This window comes from Neofelis nebulosa, chromosome 8 (assembly GCF_028018385.1).
Source record: "Neofelis nebulosa isolate mNeoNeb1 chromosome 8, mNeoNeb1.pri, whole genome shotgun sequence".
NCBI lineage: Eukaryota > Metazoa > Chordata > Mammalia > Carnivora > Felidae > Neofelis > Neofelis nebulosa.
In genome coordinates this window covers 126,612,010-126,636,680 of record NC_080789.1, presented here as the reverse complement: position 1 = coordinate 126,636,680, position 24,671 = coordinate 126,612,010, and the positions used below count along the sequence as shown (strand labels likewise).

Genomic DNA, 24,671 nt, shown 5'->3' with positions numbered 1-24,671 from the left:
GTTGCTTGTGTGTGAAGTGCGGGGAAACTTGTGGAGTTCTGTGCCCACAACTGTGAACAGAACGAGCTTCTGCTAGGTAGCATCACAGTTACATTGTGGAGGGTTTCCTGTACTGAAAAGTAAAATTTGAAAATTATTGAAGTAGATGCTATTAAAGGTCTCTGTGTTTCTGTGACTCTTATGGATTCATATTGTGATTGTGTAAGTTTAGTATTTATTAATTACTTAGGCTGAGAACATGAATATTGAAAAAACTGCCCAAAATAGAATGTTGTTTTCAAGGGATTTACAGTATATTATGTAAGCTTGAACAGTGACAGGTAAATTTGACTCATTTATCCTCTTGGCATTCCCACAGCCCAAATGAAATTAAATAGCATTTCAACATTTGCTTTCTAAATAACCTGTTTAGTTTCCAAAGTACTGTTCATTTCTCATTCTGTTTTCTTCTTTTCCCCTTTCAAACTATTTTCACATATGGGTAGTATTCATTTTTGTCTGAAAGTCCAGCTCTGGTTAGGTTATTTATTTGCTGGAAACTTTATTGGCTCTCTGTTTGTTGAATTAAGACAAACACAACATCTTGTATTTTAGGTTTTTGAGTGATTCCAACCTTTCACAACATAGTCTCTATTGTATCTAGCCTAGATTCTTTGTTATGCTTCTCTTCTGTTTTTATAACTTTACTCTTTACTGTATTTACTGTATATTTACTATACTTAAATAGAAACAAAAAAGTTTGCTATTAATCCTGTTCTCTTCTTAGTTTCTAAGTATATCAAGAAGCCTTTCTGGTTTCTCTTTCTCTCTCCCCCCAGGTCTTTACCTTTTTTAAAGCTTGCTTGGGCTTTCCATTTTTTTCTGTGACACTTTTTCTGTCATCTATTTAGGTCTCTATCGGCTGGTTTCATTTCTTTTTTTAGAGTCGAAGCTACTTCAGATGGAGCCTGGCATAGATTAGAAACTTATTCCATTTTGTTGAATGTCTGTCCAAATTTTGTAATTTCCTGCAAATAAGTTACCTAACCAAGATCTCAGATGTACTGGACATTTGTATTCTTATACAAGGAATTCATTTGTGTGAATAACCTGCTTTTGTTATTTTCCCTATTCGAAGATGGTAGGATGATTAGGTATAGGTACCCACTACTTGTTGGTGACAACTCACTGCTAGCGTCTGGTGGCAGTGACTGACTAGTAGGTGTTGCTCTATCCCTTGGGGCTGTGCTGTGGATCAGAAGTTGTAAGCCTGCAAAGAATTTGGACAGAGTTGGCTGCTTGCTCTTTTCTGCTTTAAACCAACTCTGACCTCCAGCTCTCAGTAGTAGATCAAAATGGAGGAAATGAGTATCATTGTTGAACCAGGCTGCAGGGCATTGAGGGGACGTGGGGAGCAGGAATTTCACTGTCATCACCAAGACCAACCCTTACAGGTAAGAATCTTGGTGTGGATCAGGCCTCTTACTCCTAACCCATCTTAGGTTAAAAAAAATGAAAATGTTAGTTGGATCATGATGATGCTGTCTTTTAAACTATCTGTTCTTAAATTACAGTGCTCCCGTCAAGACAGATTATGTCTACTTCTGTACAGAATTTGTTTCAGATTTCTTTTGAAATTTTTTCCCTCCTACATAGGCTCTTGTTTACTCTAACTTGCCTTATTTTGTTTTTTTCTCTTTTTCTTTTTTCTTTCTTTTCTTTTTTTTTGCTTTCTGTATTTGTTTTGTCTTTTCTTGTATCTTGTATGTTAGAAGATTCTCTCAGATAGGTGATAATCCTTGGTTGTTTGCCCATGGTTAATACCAGAGAAATAGAAAACACTTCAGAAGCTGTAATCATGTGGTTAGGCCTTATAAACTGAACTTCATCATAGGTTGCTGTGGTATGCCATTTACTGTGGAACTTCCCTCTACCCCTTCATACCATGATCTTGAGTGTGTTTAGGTGTTTCCTCTTGGGCTGACCTGGAATCCCCAGAGAGCAGTCCTGTAAGGTGAAGGTACAAATGAAGGTGAGGGGGTAGAATAGAATAATTTCTCAGAGGGCAGATATTTGATGCAGGGCGGGGGTAGGATTCAAGACCACCCACTCCCAGCCCCCCAGTTCTAGAATTCACCAGGACTCATAGGACTCAACATAGAACAGCTACGATTTATTACAGTGAAAGGACCCAAAGTTTAGTCAGCAGAGGGAAAGGGCACACGAATGAAGTCCGGGAAAACCAGACACAAGCTTCCTTGGGTCCTCTGCATAGGATATAGTTAATTGCCCCAGCAGTGAGTTGTGACAACATGTATGAAATGTTGCATCCAGGGACTTTCATTAGAGACTCAGTGCTTGGGCTTTTATTGGGAGCTGATCTTGTAGGCATACTCTATTTGGCACGTAACCCAAACTCCCACAAGGAAAGCAGGTATTCAGCAAAAACCATAGTGTTTGTACGTTTGTACAACCAGTTTAGACATAAGGAGTCAGTCTTCTCAGTTCTGTGAATGGTGGGAACTTTCCCTAAACCCAAGTTCCTGTACACAGACAATGCTTGTAAGCAGGCCCTTTAAAGGATACCAGTCAGGAAGGCCTCTGTGTTAAACTCTTTTTTTCACAGCAAGTATCAGCATTCATGCAGTTGCTTAATTCATCTATTTATTAATTTTTTAAAAATGGACTTTATTTTTTAGAGTGGTTTTAGATTCACAGAAAAATTCAGCAGAAGGTAAAGAAATTTCCTCTATCCCTCCTGCCCCCACATACGCACAGCCTCCCCAACTATCAACATCTTGCAGCAAAGTGGTATATTTGTTGTAGTCTCTTAACCCACATACGCCCGTCATCATCACCCCAATTCCACAGCTTACATTAGCATTCGCTTTTGGTGTTGTATCTGCCAAGGGTTTTGACAAATACATAATAACATGTGTCTACCGTTGTATGCAGAGTAGTTCACTGCCCCACACAACCTGTGTGCTCCACCTGTTTCTCTTCCCCTCCCTCCAGCGCCTGGCAACCACTGATTTTTTTTTTACTGTCTCCATAATTTTGCCTTCTTTCGAACGTCATATAGTTAAAAACATGTAGTATCTGGTTTTTTCACACTGGCTCCTTTCACTTAGTAGTACGCCTTTAAGGTTTGTTGTGTCTTTTAATGGCTCGTTAGTTCATTTTTATTTTTTAGCACTGAATAATATTTCATTATTCTAATGTACCTTATTTTATCCATTCATCTACTGAAGGATGTCATGGTTGTTTCCAAGTTTTGGGAATTACGAATAAATCTGCTGTAAATATCCCTGAACATGGAATATCTTTCCATTTATTTAATTCTTTGATTTCTTTCATCATAGTTTTGTAGTTTTTCTCATATAGACCTTACACGTATTGTGTAAATTTATACTCATTTTTATTTTATTATTTTTTTAATGTTTATTTATTTGTGAGAGAGTGAGATAGAGTGTGAAAAGGGGAGGGGCAGAGAGAGAGGGAGACAGGCTCTGAGCTATCAGAAGCAGGCTCCAGGCTCTGAGCTATCAGCCCAGAGCCTGACGCGGGGATCAAACTCATGGAACAAGAGATCATGACCTGAGCCGAAGTTAGACACTTAACCAAATGACTGAGCCACCTAGGCACCCCAAGTATTTTATTTTTTTGAGTGCTAATATAAATGGTATTGTGTTTGTTTTTTTTTTTTAATTTTTTTTTTTCAACGTTTTTTATTTATTTTTGGGACAGAGAAAGAGCATGAACAGGGGAGGGGCAGAGAGAGAGGGAGACACAGAATCGGAAACAGGCTCCAGGCTCCGAGCCATCAGCCCAGAGCCTGACGCGGGGCTCGAACTCACAGACCGCGAGATCGTGACCTGGCTGAAGTCGGACGCTTAACCGACTGCGTCACCCAGGCGCCCCTTGTGTTTTTAATTTAAACTGACACTCGTTTGTTGCTCTTATTTAGGAAAGCTATTGACTTTTCTATAATTAACCTTGTATCCTACAGTTTTGCCAAAATCATTTATTATTTCTAGGAATTTTTGTTGTTGCTGATGTTTTTGGATTTTCTACATAGATGAACATGTCATCTGTGAAGAAAGACAAGTTTATTTGTTCCTTCTTAATCTGAGTACTTTATATGTGTGTGTGTGTGTGTGTGTATGTGATGTGTATATATTTTATGTGTATATATATATATATATATACACATAAAATATATTTGTTTTTTTTTGTTTTTTTTGTTTTTTTGTTTTTTTTTTGCATTAGCTAGGACTTCCAGTTTGGTGGCAAAAAGATATGGTGAGAGAAGATATCCTTGCCTTATTTCTGATCTTAGTGGTAAAGCTACTAGTGTCTCACCATGAAATATATTAACTATAGATGTTTTTGTAGATGTTCTTTATCAAGTTGAGGAAGTACGCTTTATTCCTAGTTGGCTGAGAATTTTTATCCTGAGTTGTTAGACTTTGTCAGATGCTTCTGAGTTTATTGATAAGATCATGTGATTTTTTTCTTCTTTAGTTGTCAGTGAGATGGATTACATTTATTGATTTTTGAATACTGACCCAGCATTGCATACCTGGGATAAATTCCATTTGATTGTGAAGTGTAATTCTTTTTTATATATTGTTGGATTTGATTTGCTAATATCTTGTTAAGAATTTTTGCATCTATGTTCATAAGAGATTCTAGTCTATAGTTCTTTTTCCTAGTAATGTCTTTGTCTGGTTTGGTAGTAGGGTAGTATTGTTTTCATAGAATGATTTCCTGTTTCTGTCTTCCAGATGAGATTGGAAATAATTGGTATAATTTTTTCTTTAAATGTCTGGTAGAATTTAACATTAACTTCTCTGTGCCTGATGCTCTCTGTTTTGTAAGGTTATTAATTATTGGTTCAATTTTTTTTTTTTTTTTTTTTTTTGTGAGAGAGAGAGTGCAAGCGGGAGAAGGAGACACAGAATCCAGGCTCCAGGCTCTGAGCTGAGAGCTCTGAGCCTGATGCAGGACTCGAACTCACAAACCATGAGCTCATAACCTGAGCTGAAGTTGGACACTTAACTCACTGAGCCACTCAGGCACCCCTATTGGTTCAGTTTTTTAAATGTGGTATTCAGATTGTCTTTTTTTTTGTATGTGTATACTGTGACAGATGTGTCTTTCAAGGAATTGATCCACTTTATCTGAGTTATTAGATTTGTGGGCATAGAGTTATTCATAATTCTCATTTGTGGTTTTCCAACACTGCTGAGCAGCTCTCTGCTTCTCAGTGGATAACTGACCAGTGTCCCACTAATTTAACTCAATTCTGACACTATCTATCTGCCTGGAAATAATGTCAGATCCCACAGGTTAAGGGCTCGGTCCCACAAGACTGTCCTCACTCTCCACTTCAGATGCCAATCAAAGTCTAGGATATGACCTGTGCTTCTTACTGATTGGCTATAAATTAGAGGTTCCCATGATCCTCTCAATGTTATTGAGCCATCGTAATGTTCGTATTACTTTAATGTTTGTGAGATCTGTAGTAACATCTCCTTCATTTCTGATATTAGTTATTTGTATCTTCTCTTTATTTTTTTCTTTTTCAACTATCAATTTTATCGATCTTTTCAAAGAACCAACTTTTGGTTGTATTGATTTTTCTCTATTTTCTTTTTTCAGTTTCATTGATTTCTGCTCTAATTCTTTTCTTCTGCTTACTTTGGATTTAATTTGCTCTTCTGGTTTTCTAAAGTGGAAGCTTATGTTAGTGATTTTAGATTTTTTTCTAATGTATGCATTCAAAGCTGTAAACTTTTCCAGTATGCATAGATTTCAACTGTATCATACGAATTTGGTATGTCGTACTTTCATTTTCATTTAGTTGAAAATATTTTAAAATTCTTTTGAGATTTCTTCCTTGACTGTGTATTACTTCGAAGCATGTTATTTAATCTCCATATATTTTGTGATTTTCTAGCTATTTTTTGTTAATAATTTTTCATTTAATTCCATTGTGGTCCTTGAGCAGACATTGTAAGATATCTAATCTTTTAACATTTATTATCGTGTGTTTTATGGCCATGCAGTGTATTTTGGTGAATATTTCATGTAAGCTTGAGAAGAATGTGTATTCTGCTGTTGTTGGATAGTCTGTAGATGCCAATTATGTTCAATTGTCTGATGGTATTGTTGAATTTAACTTTGTCCTTACTGATTTTCTGCCTGTTGGATTTGTCCATTTTTTTGATAGAGGGCTGTTGAACTCTCCAATTATATTAGTGGCTTCATTTATTTATCTTTGCAGTTCTGTTACTTTTTGACATTGTTATTTTAACATTCTGTAATTAGGCATGTACATAGTAAGGATGTTAGGTCTTTTTTGGAGAATTAAACCCTTTACCTTATGTAATGCCTCTATCCCTGGTAACTTTACTTGCTCCCAAATCTGCTCTGTCTAAAATTAATGTAGCTACTCCCACTTTCTTTTAATTGATGTTAGCATAGTATCTCTTTCTCCATCTCTTTATTTTTAATGTTTATGTGTCTTTGTATTTAAAGTGGGCTTCCAGTAGACAAAATATGTTGCATCTTGGTTTTTTTAATCACTTTGATAATATTTGTATTTAGACCATTAAATTTAGACCATTAACAATACCATTAATGTGGTATTGTTGGATTAATATCTACCATATCTGTTACAGTTTTCTAGTTGTAGCCCTTGTTATTTTTTCCTATTTTTTCTTCCACTTTTTTTTTTTTTTTTTTTGCCTTTTGTGACTTTAAGGCAACATTTCATATGATTCAGTCTTCTCACTTTTGTAGCATATTAATTAACTTCTATTTTTGCTATTTTTAGTGGTTGCTCTTTCAAATAACATACCACTTCACTGGTAGTGCAGACAAGTGAAACGAATAATGAAATATTCATAGTTCCTCTCTCCTTTTCCTGATATCCTTGCTGTCATTTATTTCACTTTTATGGAAACACACATACACCCTATCCTATATCATTTTCTTCTCTCTGAAGAGCTCTTTTTTTAAACATTTTTTTTGCAAGGTGAGTTTATTGGCAACAAATTTCTTTAATGATTCTTTGAGAAAGTCTTTATTTCTGCTTTCCTCTTGAAGAATAATTTCACAGGGTACATAATAGGTTGATGGTTATTTTCTCTCATTGCTAACTATTTCACTCCATTTCCTCCTTGTTTGCAGGGTTTCTGAGATGTCAGATGTAATTCTTATGTTTACTCCTGTTTAGACAAGGTATTTTTTTCTGCTGATTTCTTTTTATATTTTTTTCTTTATCATTGATTTTTGCAGCTTGAAAATGATATAACTAGGTGTAGTTTTTTGATATTTATTGTGCGTGGTGTTCTTGGAGCTTCCTGGACCTGTGGTTTGATGTCTGACATCGGTTTGGGGAAATGTTGAGTTGTTTTTGCTTCAAGTATTCTGTTTCTTTCCTCTCTGCTATTTCTTTATTTCTAATGTTTATTTTGGGGTGGGGGCTGACATGGGGCTCAAACTCACAAACCTTGAGATCATGACCTGAGCCCAAGTTGGATGTCTAATCAATTGAGCCACCAGGCACCCCTCCTCTCTGCTGTTTCAATTATGTCTACGTTTGACTTTTTGTAGTTTCCTACAGTTCTTGGATGATCTGTTGCAGGTTTTTGGTTTTTTTTTTTTTTCTTCCAGTCATCTTTTTTTTTTCTCTTGCTTTTCAGTTTTGGAAGTTCTTCTTGACATATGTGCAAGTCCAGAGATTCATTCTTCAGCCATGTCCAAGTCTGCTGATGAGTCCCATCACAGGCATTCATTTCTATTAGACTGTTTTTGGTCTCTAGCATTTCTTTTTGATTCTTTCTTAGAATTTCCTTTTTTTTTTTTGCTTTTTTTCCATTTCTTTGCTTACAATATGTTCTTGCATATCGTCTCGTTTTTCCTTTAGAGCTCTTAGCATATTAATCAGAGCTTTGAAAATTCCTTGTCTGATAATTCCAACATTTCCTGTCATGTGTGAATCTGGTTCTAATATTTACTCTTCAAACTGTGATTTTTGTTTTATACTGTGGCTTGCTGAAAGCTAAACAAGTTATAATGGTAAGATGTTAGGTAAGAAGAAGTGTTCTGTAGTCTGGTGGGTAGGTAGTCTTTTAAAATGAGCCTTTGCCCCTGAGGTGTGAATTTCTCCCATGCTCAGCTTTTTCCTCCCTCTTAGGTGGGAAAGGATTGCCAGATGGGCTGCAATTGGGTAATCCCCTTACAAACATGAAGGCTGGAGCAGACTGGAGTTGGGAATTTCCTTTACCCTAGGTGGGTTAATCTCTGGTAAAACACTAGTTGGTTAGGTGCTAGTTAAAATAATTAACAGGTAGGCCTTGTTAAGAAGAGAATGCTCTGGTATATTTCACAGTGGTTATCGTCTCCCTTCCCCTGCTGAAAAATAGAAAATTTTCTCTGGTGTTCACCTTGAGATCCTGGGAGAGCTTATGGAAGTAAAATTTGCAAAAATGCAGTAACTCTCTTGTGTCCGGGCCCCTTTGGATTTTAACTCAGAATTGTGCACATTTAGCTTCCAGCAATTTGGCTGTTAAAAGTTTAGATTTATGGTACTGGTTTCTGGTGACGTTTCTGCTCATGGGTTTCTGCTCTGTTGTTTCTCTATGTATCCATCTATCTGTGTGTCTCTGATTTTTGGGACAGCATTTGTCCTGTGATCCCACTTCTGAGGGATCTAAGAAGAGTTGTTTTCACTTTATTTAATAGCTTTTTACTTGGTTGGAGTGGTAACTTCCAAGTTCCTTAAATGCTGTACTGGAAACTAGAAGTAATTCCTTATTTTGGGTGCTTATGTGTCAACTGTGCCTGATGTCTCTTTATCAAGGAGACCTTTCTTTATCTTCGGAAAGCAAATCATTCATTTACTCAGGTGGGTGGGAGAGAAGTGGTTGCAAGAGCTTTCGAATAAGGAAGGCAAAGTAGGTACCTACCTACATTTCCCAGAACATTAACCCATTCTCCCTAAGTCCTTTCTTCTCCACTGTCAGCTGTAGGCATTACCTTCTGCTACTAGGACATGACTTTTCTGAGAATTCCGTGGTGGAAAACAGGCTGGTTCTTAAGCTCTTTTGTTACTGCCAGTATATGACGCACCTCTTTTGGGTCTTCTAAGTAGGTGCCACATGCTTATATTGTTATATAGTTTTTGAGGAATTGTTGCTCATGTTTTTCTTGTCATTGTGTGTTTGCTTCAAAAATCCTTTTGCTGTAATTAAGGGAGGGAGCTTAGTGAGATGATGGACTCAATGTATGGGGTACCTCTGTTGATGTTTTTAATTTAGTTTGTCAAGTTTTTATTTAATGGAAAATAATCAGTTAAAGCTTGGTTTTCTTTTGTTCATTTTTCCCCCTTCCCCATGTCAGACACGAAAATCAACAAAATCATATAATTTAATTACCTGAAACATTTTGGTAGAGATTTGTCATGTTTCTTCACTGGCAAGTAAAGCTAAGAATTATTTGATAATGAAGGTATTTCTTATTTTAGTCTTTCTGTGTGTGGAAAAGGGTAGACCTGTATGTAGTTTTTTTATAAATAAGTATCAGTGGCCTATTTATTATATTAAGTAACAAGCAACTGAAGTGTTTATCGGGAAAATGGTTGTAATAGACAGTAAAGGTGCTCCTACCCCCTTTTAAAGATGGACTTGAACATTTCATTGAACACACTCCTGGCAGCCATTCCTATTTGTTGCTGATACTTGATTTTATCACAGTTTAGTAATTTGTGATCATTTACCTCTTAAAGATTTTTTAAAATGATATGTCTATGCTTTCTTTCCATAATACACAGAGAAAGCAACCAGTGAGATGAATACTGCTGAGGATTGGGGCCTCATTTTGGATATTTGTGACAAAGTCGGTCAGTCTCGCACTGGGTAAGTGTTGCAGAGTTTCAAAGGAGCTTTATTTATTCTCTTTATTAATGTGAATAAAATGAGAGCCACGAGGTAAAGCATATTACAAATTAGTTTGAGAATTTTTGGCGGGCAAGATTTGAGGAATCATCCCATTTAAGTTACTCTTTATGACCATTTAGGGTAACGTGACTGGTAACAATGTTGCTATTTTAATTACCCTTGTCCATAGTTGCTTCCTGAAGTCTAGCTTTTCCCACTGATTTTTATTTATTTTTTTAAAATTTTTTTTTTTTAACGTTTATTTATTTTTGAGACAGAGCATGAACGGGGGAGGGGCAGAGAGAGAGAGGGAGACACAGAATCTGAAACAGGCTCCAGGCTCTGAGCCATCAGCCCAGAGCCCGACGCGGGGCTCGAACTCACGGACTCACGGACCGCGAGATCTTGACCTGAGCTGAAGTCGGACGCTTAACCGACTGAGCCACCCAGGTGCCCCATCCCACTGATTTTTAAAACCATTAGTGATTTCTCAGCTATCAAGTTTCATGGTTATTTTTCAGTTTTTTTCTTCTTTGTCATATCTGCAACATTGCACCTAATTGAAAAGAGTGGCTATGAAAGTTAGTTTTAGGACAGTATAATCCTAAACTTTTTGGCATAAAGCCTAATACAGAGCTTTCAATACAGCAAATGGATTAACAACTGGTATACAGATTAATAGTTTCCTTAATTCCTGGGCTAATAATGTCAGGTTATTAGTAGCCTCATTTACCCCTTTGTGCCACAAAAATACTGTCTTGTTTATGTACTTGGTTGTGAAAAATGTAAGAGAGCATTGCTGTATTATACTTGATTCTTGTGGTGCTAATCTTAACCCTCTGATGATGCTTTCTTTGGCTCTCCTTCCTTCCCTTCTAAATATATGCTTCCTTAAACTTTCTTTGATCCATTTTTTTCCCTAATACTTTTTTCTTTTCTAGTACTTTTTTGTTTTAAATCTTACAACTTCTTTATATCTTTATATGGGTGACATCTCTATTTTCAGTTGTGATTTTTCTCACTCTAGCACTAGTCTTGAGGACACATCATTGTTTCTGGACATGATAGTGTATAAGCTTTCATCTCAACATGTAGAAACCTGAAGTCATGTCTCTTTTTGCTTTAAACCTTTTTTCCCCTCGTTTGTTCCCTGTCTCTGTTAATGACAAGATTATTTCATTTGTTCTTAAAACCTCAGAGTCACCTCCATGTTAATATTGTTGAGAAATTCTGTCAGTCTGCCTCCATAGTATTTCTCAAAAGTGTTGATATTTTGAAGTTTCCTCAGTTAACTTCTTGAGCATAGCCAAACCAGGCAGGGGCAGTTTGTCCTCAAGGTCTTTCTACCCCTTCAGTCAAGCCCTTTTTGGCCCATAACATGCAGCCCTTGTCCCCAGAACAGCCAAGTTCCCCAAAGCGAGGCCTCCACATGTGGCCTCATCCATATCCCCTTTGTTGTTGTTACATATTAGCATGCTGAGTCCTTTTCTGACCTGAGTCCTGACCCTGTTAGTTCCTTAATTTAATTGGAATTGGAGTAGCTACTGTTTGCTACGGATCTATTCCTTTTTCTCTATTTCTGTTGGCCCCATTTTACGTGAGACATTCACTACCATGCCTGGACTCGTGAATTAACCTTCTGATGTTTCTTTCTATTTCCATTTTTTTCTGTCCACTTCTTATATCTCGTTACCATAAACAACTCCTCCCATGTTACTCCCCTCCCTTCTGCACTCAGTTAAGTCTGACCTCCCTCTAGGCATCTGACTCTCTTATTTTCCATTTATTTTTCCCCTGAGTACCATTTTTTTCAACTCAAGGTTTTCAGTTGCCAGTGCTTTTCTACCTTAGTTTAATGCTTTTGGTCATTCTATTCCTTTAGTGTGAAATATTTTATTCTCCCATCTTCTGTCTCTGTGTCTCATATCCTTGCAGGTCCAATGTAGATACCATTTCTCCTAGAAGCTTTCTTTATCCCCTTTGCTGCAGATCATATCACGGTCCTGTGAACCCTCAAAACACTCTATCAAAATCACTCTTATTTTTGTTTTGTTTTGTGTTGTAGTAACTTATATCTATCTGGTAGGCTTAGATTTGTAGAGTAGACAGGTCCGTGAATTTTTGTTGTGCAGAGGAAAGAAGCAGCTAGCTGAATGGTTGAGAGCATGGACTTTGGAGTGACACTGCCTGGGTTCACATCTGAGCTCTGACCACTTTCCTTGTTTGCTATGGAGGAATAAAAATAGCATCTTCTATGTAGGGGGCGAATTGTCAGTGTGAGATTGGTTAACATGTGTAAAATGTTTATAGTCCTACCTGGCATGTGGTTAACTGGGTGCAACTTTACCTCTTTTTGATTCAAGTTCCAGTTTTGTGACAGTTTGTCCCTTAAACACTAGGTATCAACCTAGCTGCATCCCTGTATATTTTGGAGATACAAGTTTTATCTGGCATTTCAGTTACTAAGTCCCTCTTCTCTTCATTCTGTCAGTTTTCTTTTTATGTTGATAAAGATAAATTTGGTATTCCGTTTTGTAGTCACCTTTTATAATGGGTTAGTTGCTTGAAATGTAAAGATTAAACTCCCTGTCATTACTAGAAATATTTCATATTTTTCCAGTTAAATAATTTATAATCTATCTGAAATTCTGTGTAATGTACAATGAAGCTGAAGAGATCAGTTTGTTTTTCTTCATGTTAACATTATTTTCCTAGTAACGTTTATTTGTTATTCTTTCCCCTATTTTTTTTCTTGTAGTCAGAACTTTCAAGTCTACTCCCTTTGCAACTTTAAAATTACAATAAACTATTGTAACTGTACTCTCCATGCTGTAATTACATCCTCAGAACTTAGTTGTAACTGGAACTTTGTACCTTTTGACCACCTTCACCTACTTTACCTCACCCCCATTCCCCACCTCTGGAAACCGTGAACCTGTTCTCTATTGCTGTGAGTTCAGTTTTATTAGATGTCACATATTGGTGAGATCATATAGTATTTGTCTTTCTCTGACTTATTTCACTTAGCATGCCCTCAAGGTCCATCTGTGTTGTCCTTATATATTTAATATGTCTTAATTTAATGGCAACCCTCTTGTACTGCTGGTGGGAATGCAAACTGGTGCAGCCGCTCTGGAAAACAGCATGGAGATTCCTCAAAAAATTAAAAATAGATCTACCCTCTGACCCAGCAATAACACTGCTAGGAATTTACCCAAGGGATTCAGGAGTGTTGATGCATAGGGGCACTTGTACCCCAATGTTTATAGCAACACTTTCAACAAGAGCCCAATTATGGAAAGAGCCTAAATGTCCATCAACTGATGAATGGATAAAGAAGATGTGGTTTGTTTACACAATGGAATACTACTTGGCAATGAGAAAGAATGAAATCTGGTCATTTGCAGCAATGTGGATGGAACTGGAAGGTATTATGCTAAGTGAAATAAGTCAGTCAGAGAAGAACAGATACCATATGTTTTCATTCATATGTGGATCTAGAGAAAGTTAACAGAAGACCATGGGGGAGGGGAAGGGGAAAAAAAGTTACAGAGATGGAGGGAGGCAAATAATAAGAGACTTGTAAACACTGAGAATAAGGGTTGATGGGGGGTGGGGGAGAGGGGAAAGTGGGTGATGGGCATTGAGAAGGGCACCTGTTGAGATGAGCACTGGTGTTGTGTGGAAACCAATTTGACAATAAATTATGTTAAAAAATAAATATATAAAAATAATTCATAGAATTCAAAAAAGGTCTTAGTTTGTAACTTTAAAAGCTGTGTTCCATTTGTGTTTTTTAAATATAATATCAGTAGTTTAGACACATGCTCATTTTTTTTTCGTATTTATTTTAGATAGCTGTCATTATATTCCTTAATATTTCAGCTATCTTTTGGGCATTTAAAAAAAGTGTTTACGTATTTTGAGAGAGAGAGAGAGTACTAGAGCTAGCGGGAGAGGAGCAGAGAGAGAGAGGGAGACAGAGAGAATCCCAAGCAGGCTCTGTGCGGTCAGCACAATGCCTGACGTGGGGCTCGATCCCACAAAGAGATCATGACCTGAGCCACAATCAAGATATGCTTAACTGACTGAGCCACCCACATGCTCCTCTTTTGGGCATTTTAATTGACATTGTGCAATTTTTATGAATTTACTTAGGGAGTATTTTCAACTTTGCTAATTTAAACAATGAAGTGTAGCTCTGTTTGTGCTTTTTGTTTTTTTGTTTATTTTTGAGAGAGACACAGAGCACAAGTTGGGGAGGGGCAGAGAGAGCGAGGGAGACACAGAATCGGAAGCAGGCTCCTGACTCCGAGCTGTCAGCACAGAGCCCAACGCAGGGCTCAAAACCATGAACCTTGAGATTGTGACCTGAGCCGAAGTCAGACAACTGAGTCACCAACTGAGACCAACTCAGTCAACCAGCTGAGCCACCCAGGCGTCCCTAGTTCTGTTTGTCCTTTCAAGTAGTCGTTTCTCCTTTCCTCTTCTCTCTTTTCCTTCCACTTGTATTTCCTCCCTTAACATTTATTCCTTTCTGATTCCTTTAAATCCTCATTAAGTTAATTTCCAAGCATTTGTTTATTTATATAAATGTAATATGTCTTCACAGCTCTCATTAATAAAGAATTGTTTGAAAAGGATTAAATAGTAATTGAGATGCTATTCTGATATTATTGAGCTTTAAAAAAAATTTCAGACTCTTAATATTTGTTCATGTGTGATTTCTCTTTAAGAATAATGTTTTATATTTATCCAGGTGCATTTCACTTTTTGTTGTAACTTGGTAATTTCATAATAGGAAGTGGTAACCATTAGGGCCACCTATTAGGACTTTTCACAGGCCCTGGGCACTTTTGCCTTCATGGGTTCATTTCTCCATGAAAATTAACAAAACTATTTTATGACTGTGTTGTTATAAAGACAATATATTATTACACATCCAAACATTTTCTTTGCCTCAGAAGTTCATTTTTTTCCTTTTCTTTTAAAATAAAACATTTTTGTGGGCCCCTGAAATTATTGTGTTGTACCTACATGCCTAAGAAGAATTGTTACAAATTGTGTTAGATAGTCTCAGATCGACTTAGTAGTAGAAAATTATTCAAGTTCTTCTCAGGTGAGTAGTAAACTATGGGATACTTACGGTGGTGTTCATACTTCTTTTCTTTGCTTGTCTGCTTTTATTGTGTGTGGTAAAATACATACAGTATACCATAAAATTGATAAGTTTAACTGTTTTGTGGCATGTTTGGTGACATTCAGTACATTCACATTGTTGTGGGGTTAGCGTCACTATCCATCTCCAGTACTCTTTGTCATGCCCAGCGGAAACTGTTTACTAGAAAACTCATATCCCTCTCCCCCAAGCATCTGGTAACCACTTAAAATTTGTTTTTAATCTCTGAAATCATTTTGTAGTTAGTGTATATGCAGAACCTGAGATCTGGTTTACGTTTGTTTAGCTTAATCATATGTTTAGTTACGATTGCTGATGGTAGCATAAGAATATTGGACATTACTGTGGGTTGTCAGTGCGGTATTCTAGATACCTGGTTGCGCTTTACAGAAGATTGGTGTGAGAGGGGTGTTCCTGAAACTACACCCATGTGATGTGACATTTCCTGACACAAATTTAGGTCGGGTAGGTTGAAGTAGAGGGTAGTTATGGATTGGAATGCATTTCATAAGCTTTTTTGTGTACTAGGCGACAGTCTAGATTTTTTAAGAAAGCATTGCCATTTGATGTTAATCTAATTGTATAAAATATACAGATCTATTTAAGAGGGTGGATTTGGGGATTTGTGCACGGAACTTTAGGGAAAGTTTTTTTTTCTGTAAGCTTTGATATTTTTATCAAAATGATTTATAACCATCAGTGTATTGTAGAATTATTTAGTGCACAAATAAAATAATTTATATCGTCTTTCTTCCCCCACCTACCCCCCACAAATCCTTTTCTTCTTCTTTTTTTTTTTTAACCAAAAAAAATCTATCTATTCAAATAGATTGAATCTATCTATTCAAATAGATGAATAGATAACTTTTCATCTATTTTAAAGTTATGGCAGTTTGGAAAATATTTTCAAGTCTTAAGGGGAAGAAAAAGAGCCGTCATTGTGAAATTGTCTTTAGTCAGAACTGTGACCCAGAGACACAGCTTCCAGTGTTTTGAAAATCTTCCATAATGATTTCTCTTTTAAAAGTCCTGTTGTTCTATCCTTTAAGCCATACGTATATATGTGTGAGTGTATTTATGTGTGTTGGTTTCAGGAAATACATGTGCTCGTATAAAATACATACTTTTTTTTTAAAGTTTATTTTTTTATTTTGAGGGGAAGAGAGAGAGAGTACACAAGCAGGGGAGGGGCAGAGAGAGGGAAAGAATCCCAAGCAGGCTCCAAGCTGTCATCGTGGAGCCTGATGCGGGGCTCTACCCCATGAATCATGAGATCATGACCTGAGCTGAAATCCAGTGTCGGTTGCTTAGCCCACTGAGCCATGCAGGTGTCCCTGTACTTTTTTCTTTTAAAAATAGATCTATTTTGGCTCAAAAATTAAAACTTAAAAAGATGACATTGATAAGTCTAATGGCCATCCCTGTTTTTCTCCCCATCTTCCATAGGTACCACTTTTGTTTCTTTTGTATCTTTCTGTTGTTTCTTTACTGAAATATGAATTTATTTCCCATTTATATATAATGAACATATTGTATATACTATTCGACATTTTTAGTTAATTCATTAACATATCCTGGTAGCCTTAGAAATGTATTTCTTTTAATGTCTGTTAGTAATGCATTGCTTGTTAAATAGACAAATTTAGAAATCATTTTCTAGTTTAACATCAATTTTTGATTAGTGATATGTAGAATATTTAACACACTTTAATAATTGCTAACTAAAATTATTTAATTAATGATTGTAAATAATTGTATGAATCTCAGGAAGCCTAGTAGATGTTATTACTGTTTGCTTCATGTAAGGTTATTGAAGGTTTTTTTAAGCCTGAAATGTTTGAATATGCTGGACTTAAAACCTTAAAGAACATTTTTAAAATTTTTTCTGACTTCCTAAGATATTCACATGATTTTTAGTGTGTGGTTCCAGTGTATGAGTAAGTACTGAAAAATGCCTAGCCATTGAGGTCATATGATGGACTGAAAAGTCAGTTTAAAATTTTTTTTTTTTTTTTACAACGTTTTTTATTTATTTTTGGGACAGAGAGAGACAGAGCATGAACGGGGGAGGGGCAGAGAGAGAGAGGGAGACACAGAATCGGAAACAGGCTCCAGGCTCCGAGCCATCAGCCCAGAGCCCGACGCGGGGCTCGAACTCACGGACCGCGAGATCGTGACCTGGCTGAAGTCGGACGCTTAACCGACTGCGCCACCCAGGCGCCCCTGAAAAGTCAGTTTAGAATCAAGAGAACTTTGAATGATGGTAGCAGTTTTCCTTAACATGTCTTCACATAATGAATAGCTTTTGTCTGTTAGTTTTAATTGACTTGTCTATATTCTCATGTGAAAAATAAATGTGAAGGGTAGGTCTTGATTGCCCACAATAACAAGTTAAAATTAAAGTTCAGAAATTGGCATCCAGATTGATTTCTGGTATTATTTTATGTCTGAATTGTGTTTGCTTGGCTTTAGACAAAGATACAGTTGACTGAATGTGGAAAACATGATACAAATTTTCTCTTTACTTGGCTAAGGGATCTGTTTAGGTAGTAAATCATTGATTTATTCCTATAGAATTAGAAGGATAATGATAGTCATTACTGACGTTTTGTGAAAAATACAAATAGGGGCCTTTGGAAAAGAATTTGCTAAAATTTTTATGCTTTTAATTTTGTCTGTATCATCTTGACTTGGGCTGTGACTATTTCTGTTTTTCAACTGGGAATTGATAGAATATTTCCTGATATTTTTAAGGAAAAAATAATCTCTGACTCACACATTTTCAGTCCGGTAGAGAAACAGATGTCTTTCAATACCCTTAATTTTCAAGGTCTTTTAAGTGCTTTTTTTAAGAATGGTAGCCAACTGTTATTGATGGCATCAGTCATTTTTTTCTTTTATTTGACAAAACAGTGAGTACTGGCCAGGTATCATGCTTCATGTATGCAGTGGTAAATAAAGCAAATAGCCTTTGTCATCAGCTGTGGTGACAGTCTACTTGTGGAAGGTAGAAATAGATAACAAGTGAAGGAGATAGTGATCAGAGTGCTTTAGTGGAGAATAAAAGGGGAGACCTACTTAGATTTTTTAGGAAAGCTCTACTGTGAAGGGGTAACATTTACGCTATGACTTTAAAGCTGAGAAGAAGCAAAGAGCTGAAAGCAAGAAGTCCCAGGCAGAGGGAGTAACATCTACATGAATTCCTGCAAGCTTAGTGCTTTTTAAGAACTTGAAAGGTACAGGGTAGCTGGAGAAGACGTGATTTGCCCTAAATGAGTACAGAGTTGGATATAAGAGAGTGAGTGAGTTAGAAAAATAGAAGTGCTAGTTGGAATGCTTGAAATTGAGATTATAGAGGGTTTTCATTTATTGGCAATAATATGGTCTAGGATTATGACCATGGTAGTTAATAAGGTGGGATAGAAGTTGAAAAGACAAGATATTGGGAACATCACCTGTGTAGTAATTAACATCTCTGAGAATTAAGACAGGAGTGATGTTGGAGAGAGTAGTAGGGAGCCAGGAGTTAAAATCATTGAGGGGTGAGGAGGCAATTGAGGTTTTTTAAATAATTGCATTAAGAAGATAGTCTGACCTGATGAAAACTGGACTGTTTTAGGAAAGAGGGAGGGAGAAGGATTTGGAAGTAGTAAAGGGGGCAAAGAATGCCCATATATAGTAAGAGTAGCGTCGTCCCTAGCCAGATTTCTGTAGAGCAAAAGGCCTGAGGAGCAGGGCTTTTGTTGACAACAGACTGTGAATTCTAGAGGACAGAGTGGAGAAGTTTCAGAAGGTGGAAAGTAATGCATAGGCAGAGCTGTTTAATGATGAAAAGAATAGTCTGGAGCTTCTCTTCAGGCACTGGGAAATAGGAATAATAGACATGTGTTCTCAAATTCTCAATTATTGTTTAGTAGAGAAAGTTGAGTGCCTAAGACTTGCTCTAGACCTTTGCAGATGGAACCTTTGAGACCTGGGAAGGAGTGGTTGGGGCTCTCTTTTGAGCCCTGTCCGTAAAAAGAGGCTTCAGATGGGATAGTCTTTTTTTTTTTTTTTTTAAACTAAATTTCACTTGACATACAGTGTTATATAAATTTCAGGTGTACAATATAGTAATTCATCCCTTCCATATACATCACTGTGGGCTTATCATGGGATAGTCAGTCTTCCATAGAGTTGAAGGTTTCACTCTTACCTTTTGCAAAGTTGAACATCCTTTTCTATGTTTAAGAGCTTTTTATGTTTCCTTTTCTGTGAACTGTCTGTACATATCCTTTCATTTCTTATAGTTTTTGATACATTAGGGACAGACCTTGTCTATAATTTGAGTTATGTGTATATATGTATATATGTATGTTACATTGTTCTTTTGACTTTGTTGGTTTTCCATTTAGAAGATTTTAATTTTATATGATTATTATGGTTTGTAGAATTATGAATTGTATAGGACTTTCCCTCTCTCAGGCTTTACTGGAATTAACTCATTTTTTCTTTGTGGTTTCATTTTTTTTGTTTGTTTGTTTCTTTCATAATTAATAGACTTTGGTTTTTAAATACAGTTTAAAAAATTTTTAATGTTTATTTTTTTGAGGAAGGGAGAGAGAAAGAGCACGAGCAGGGGAGGGGTAGAGAGAAAGGGAGACACAGAATCTGAACTAAAGTAGGCTCCAGGCTCTGAGCTGTCAGCACAGCCCCAATACAGTTTTAGATTTGCAGAAAAAGTGAGCATACAGAACAAAGAATTCTGTATACCTACCCTATCCCTTACGTGAAGCTACCCCTATTATTAACATCTTGCATTGTGTGGGACGTATGTTATAAGTAGTGAATCAGTAATGATACATTATTATTAACTAAAGTCCACAGTTTCCATAAAGTCTCATTTTGTGCTGTACACTTTTATGGATTTTGACAAATCTTTAATATGTATCTGTCATTACAATATCACACAGAATAGCTTCACCATCTTGAAAAGGTCCTGTGCTCCAGCTGTTCATTCCTTTTCTCCCTTTTTCTGAACCTTTGACAACCATTGTTTTGGTTTGGGTTTTTTACTGCTTTTATAATGCTGCCTTTACTAAAATGTCATATAATTGAGATGATATAATATATAGCCTTTCATACTGGCTTCTTTTATTTAGCAAAAGGCATTTAAGTTTCATCTGTGTCTTTTCATGGCTTGGTAGCTCACTTCATTTTATTTCTGAATAATATTCCATTTTATGGGTGCACTGTAGTTTTGTTTATCCATTCATCTATTGAAAGACTTCTTGATTCCTTCCAGTTTTTGGTAACTGTGAATAAAGCCTATATGAAATATATTCAGGTACAGGTGTTTTGTGTGTGGATGCAGGCTTTCAAATTCAGTTGGGTAAATACCTAGGAGCATGGTTGCTGGATCATTTGGAAGACTGATTGGCTTTGTAAGAAACTGCCAAACTGTCTTCCAAAGTCTCTGTACTGGTGGTTTCGTTTTTTACATTTAAATCTTTGATCTATTTGGAATATCCTCTTATGTAGTATAAGGTATGGCTCTAACTTTATTCTTTTCTGTTTGGGTACCTAAAATTCCAGCGCCATTTTTTGTATAATCCATCTTTTTCCTGTCTGATTTGAAATACTGCCTTTATATATTATGCTCCTTTACATATATATACATTGAGTATATTACCCCAACTATTTTAGAACTTTATCTTTTGTTTCATTGGTGCTGCTACCACCTGATTTCAATTATTAAAGCCTTAAACTACATTTCAGTAATTGACAGGGCTAGATTTCCTTTTCTGCCCCCCCCCTTGAAGTTTTTCTAAATACTCCTTCTCCTTCCTGCTGTCCCCATATAAACCTTTGGGATTGGCTTGACTAGTTTAAAAACAAAACTGTTTCTTTTTAAATTGGCTTTGTTTTGAATTAATAAATTGTCTCTATGATACTAAATCTTCCTATTCAAGAACATAGCGTATCTTTGTATTTTTTAGTAGTGTTGCAAAGTTTTCCTCTTATAGTCTTGAACATTTTTGGTGAAGTGTCTTATAAGATATTTTGTCCTTTTGGCTACTGTTTAACAGTGGAGCCTTTCTTTAACTGGCTGTTTGATAGGAATTTTCTCTTTTTAATGGTGGACTATATTAAATATAACATCTGTTTATCCCGAAGAGAATGACCCATTGTAAGGGGCAAAAGAAGATGATGATTGAGGAAGTGGGGATAGTAGCAGGAGCCAAGTCCTTGACTAGCATAGGGTTCTGATTCAATCTCATTTTTTCGTCTTTATTTTTCCTAGACAATGATTTTACTTTTGGATTTTACTGCAGTTTTTAAAACACCATATATTTTATAGCTAGGACCTGTAGAATCCTGGTGACTGTAGAGATCATTTCATAGATGAGGAAGCTAAAGCCCTGAGATTTTATTTTTTATTTATATAAAAAAATTAAAATTTATTTTAGAGAGTAAGCATTGCATGCAAGTGGTGGGGGAGGGGGAGAGGGGGAGAGAGAGAATCTTGGGCTCCATGCTAAGCATGGATCCCACGACCCTGGGATCATGACCTTAGTCAAAATCAAGAGTTGGACACTCAGCTGACTGAGCCACCCAGGCACCCCAAGCACTGAGATTTTTAATGTGACTTTTCCAAAAGTAGTAGCAGAGGCAAAATTCAAAATTGGGTTTTTACTCCCAATTTTATTTTTTCTCACTTCTTTGTGCTGTATTCTTAGGCACTTAAAACGAACAGTTATTTGAAAGTTAAAGTCATGAATCAAGACATGCCAATCTGATATTGAAGTATCAATATGTATTGATATACATGTATTATATATTATAATACATGTATTATATATTGTATTATATAGTATATGTATTATGTATTGCACATATTTTGCATTACATGTATTATATGTCATGGATCTGTGGGTTAACAGCTGGGCACTTCTTGCTTGAGGTCGCTCATGAACTTGCAGTCACCTGATGGCTGGGACTGGAGTCATCTGAAGGCCTGAGTGGGATGATGCTCAATATGGCTGGCAATTGATGGCTGGCAGTCAGTTAGGACCTCAGCTGGAGCTGTCACTTGAAACACTAACCAAAACCTGTACATGTGGCTTGAGTTTCTCACTGAATAGTAGCTGGGATCTCAGAGGGAGCATCCTAAGAGCAAATGTTCTAAGATGTAGGTGAAGTCTACACAGCTTTTTATGAACTATATGTCTCACAATATCACTTTTACTACATTATGTTGATCAAGCAAGTCACTGAGGTCAGCCCAGATTCAGGAGGAGGGTTAGTAAACTACCTCTGGGTAGGAAATGTCATAGTCACTTCATACAAGAGCATGTGGGAAGGGGGTTACTATTGTGGGTATCTTTGGAATACATAATTTGCCACAGAGGCCAACTCTAAATATTGAATGCGAGCTTTGACCTAGATAACAAAACAATGAATATATCATTAGAGTAAAACAGTGGATTTTAGTAAACAAAATTGTAAATTCCAGTTTTTCATACCTGAGACACAGTCATTAAGAATGTGAATGACAAATGTGATGTAAGTGTCTCTTACTATTTTTATCTAATATTTATTTATGACTTTTTACATAGAAAGTTGTTCTGTGTTCAGAGTTCTACCCATTTGTAGATATTTGTAAATAAAAACAACTAACATGTGAAAGCTGATTTGGTAGTCATAAAGATTTAGTTTGATGGTGACCTTTTGTGGCTTTGTTTTATATATAAGACTTGGTAAAACTTAGCTTATGAAAATTCATAAAAGCCAAAGTGAAAATGATGGCATAACATTAGTTAATGAAAGCATTATCAGCAGAGTTACTTGCTACCTGTTGAACTTTTTTTCCATAGTGTCATTGTAATATACCTGGAGGTGGTGATTGAGTCTGACAGTATTGGTGACAGGATGGATCATAAGGGTCCGTATTGTTCAGCACTCCATATGAACATATGGCACTGTAGGTAGAGGGCTTTTGCTTTCTGGATACTTTTTCAATAAGATGAATGAGCAAGAGTGAAACCTTTTATTAATTCACTTAGGTTAGGTTAGGTTGAAGAGTGACTGCTGATACAATGTATTTAAAGAATGTATCCTTTCCAGAATTGCCTTAAGAGCTTCATTTCTGCAGTTTGTGTTTTCTGTGGCAAACTGGAAAAGTCTGAATTGCAAAAGAAAGCACGGTAGCATCGCTCTGTGATATTTGTGTCTGAAGATTAAGGAGATTTCACGCCTTAGTTTTTCATTTACCTTCGAGCCTAAGATAGTTTATTTTTAGAGGTTGTAACTTCACATAGAAACTGAATGGCTGAGAGTGGTATGATGGGAGATGAGTGGGAGTAGAGAGGATTTGATAGAAAAGAGCCCCCTCTTAAAGCTCTGTCTTGCTTTCTTTGAAGCCCACAGTAGTTTGTTGAGGTGGGTTGGAATAAGAACTTGTGAATGGTGAAATTGACTTCAGTGCTTTAGTTCATCAGAACTAACATTTGCTAAGGCAGCTGTGTACATTCCTGACAAATCTGTCCATTCTGGCTAGTCTGTGATTTGAGAAAAAGTCGTTAGAAGCCCCAGCTACATGAAAGTACAGGTATCCCCTGCTTTTGGAAGGTTTGTTTTATGCCACTTCGCAGTTACAGAAAGACCTGTTTACCTTAACTGAAAGAAATTTGAAGAGGTTTTTCACTTTTACAAAAAAAGGCCCAAAGTGACTTTCTTTTAATTAATATTCATATTCTCTTTTCCTAGCTTGTTTCTGTCTTTTAATCTGTCTATATTTAAAGTAGATTTTCCTGTAGATAGTTTATAGCCAGCATATACCTGGTCCTTTTTTTTATCCAATTTGAGTCTCTGCCTAGTAATTGGAGTGTTTAGGTTATTTATATTTAATGTAGTTATTGATATGGTTGGATTTAAAGCTACCATTTTGCTGTTAGTTTTCAGTATGTTTTATTTGTTCTTTGTTCCCTTTGTTTTCTATTTTTTTTCTTTTCATTTTTTTATGATCATATTTTATCTCCATTTTGGGCCATAACCTGTGGCTCAAAGAGGAAATCACAACAGCATTTGGAAAATATTTTCAATGAAATGAAAGTGAAAATGAAATATATCAACACTTGGAGGATGTAGCTATAGCTATCCATAGAGGTAAATTTATAGAATTAAATGTTTATATTTGAAGAAGAAGTGTCCCAAGTCCATGATCTAAATTTTTATCTTAAGAAACAAGAAGAGCAAACGTAAAGGAAGCAGAAGAAAGGAAATGATGAAAATAAGAGCAGAGACCTATGAAACTGGAAAGAGAAAAACAATAGGGAAAATTCAGAAGTAAAGCTGGTTCTTTGAAAAAAATCTTGTGGATTTTATCCCAGGCATGCAAGCCTGGTTCACCCTTGAAAATAAATCAGTGTAATTTACTGTCTCAAAGCCTAAAGAAAAAAACATATAATCATCTCAATAAATGTGGAAAGTTCCTTTGAAAAAAATTCAATTTACATTTGTAACAAAAACTTTAAGAACTAAAGGAAATTTCCTCAACCTGATAAAGGATATCTACAGAAAAATTG

At 36.2% G+C, this 24,671-nt stretch overlaps 1 protein-coding gene across 2 annotated transcripts in view; it reads left to right on the top strand.

Moving 5' to 3' along the window:
* Positions 1–24,671, top strand: part of STAM (signal transducing adaptor molecule) — a 77,129-nt gene that overhangs the window by 11,429 nt on the left and 41,029 nt on the right. Inside the window, exons 1-2 of one of the 2 annotated variants that reach the window (XM_058681789.1) lie at positions 8,186–8,280; positions 9,821–9,905. In XM_058681789.1, coding sequence (XP_058537772.1) covers positions 9,838–9,905 — 68 coding nt within the window. In that variant the 5' untranslated portion in view covers positions 8,186–8,280; positions 9,821–9,837. Of the gene's footprint in view, positions 1–8,185; positions 8,281–9,820; positions 9,906–24,671 lie in introns of those variants that run through there. The other variant, XM_058681788.1, reaches the window with a different exon arrangement.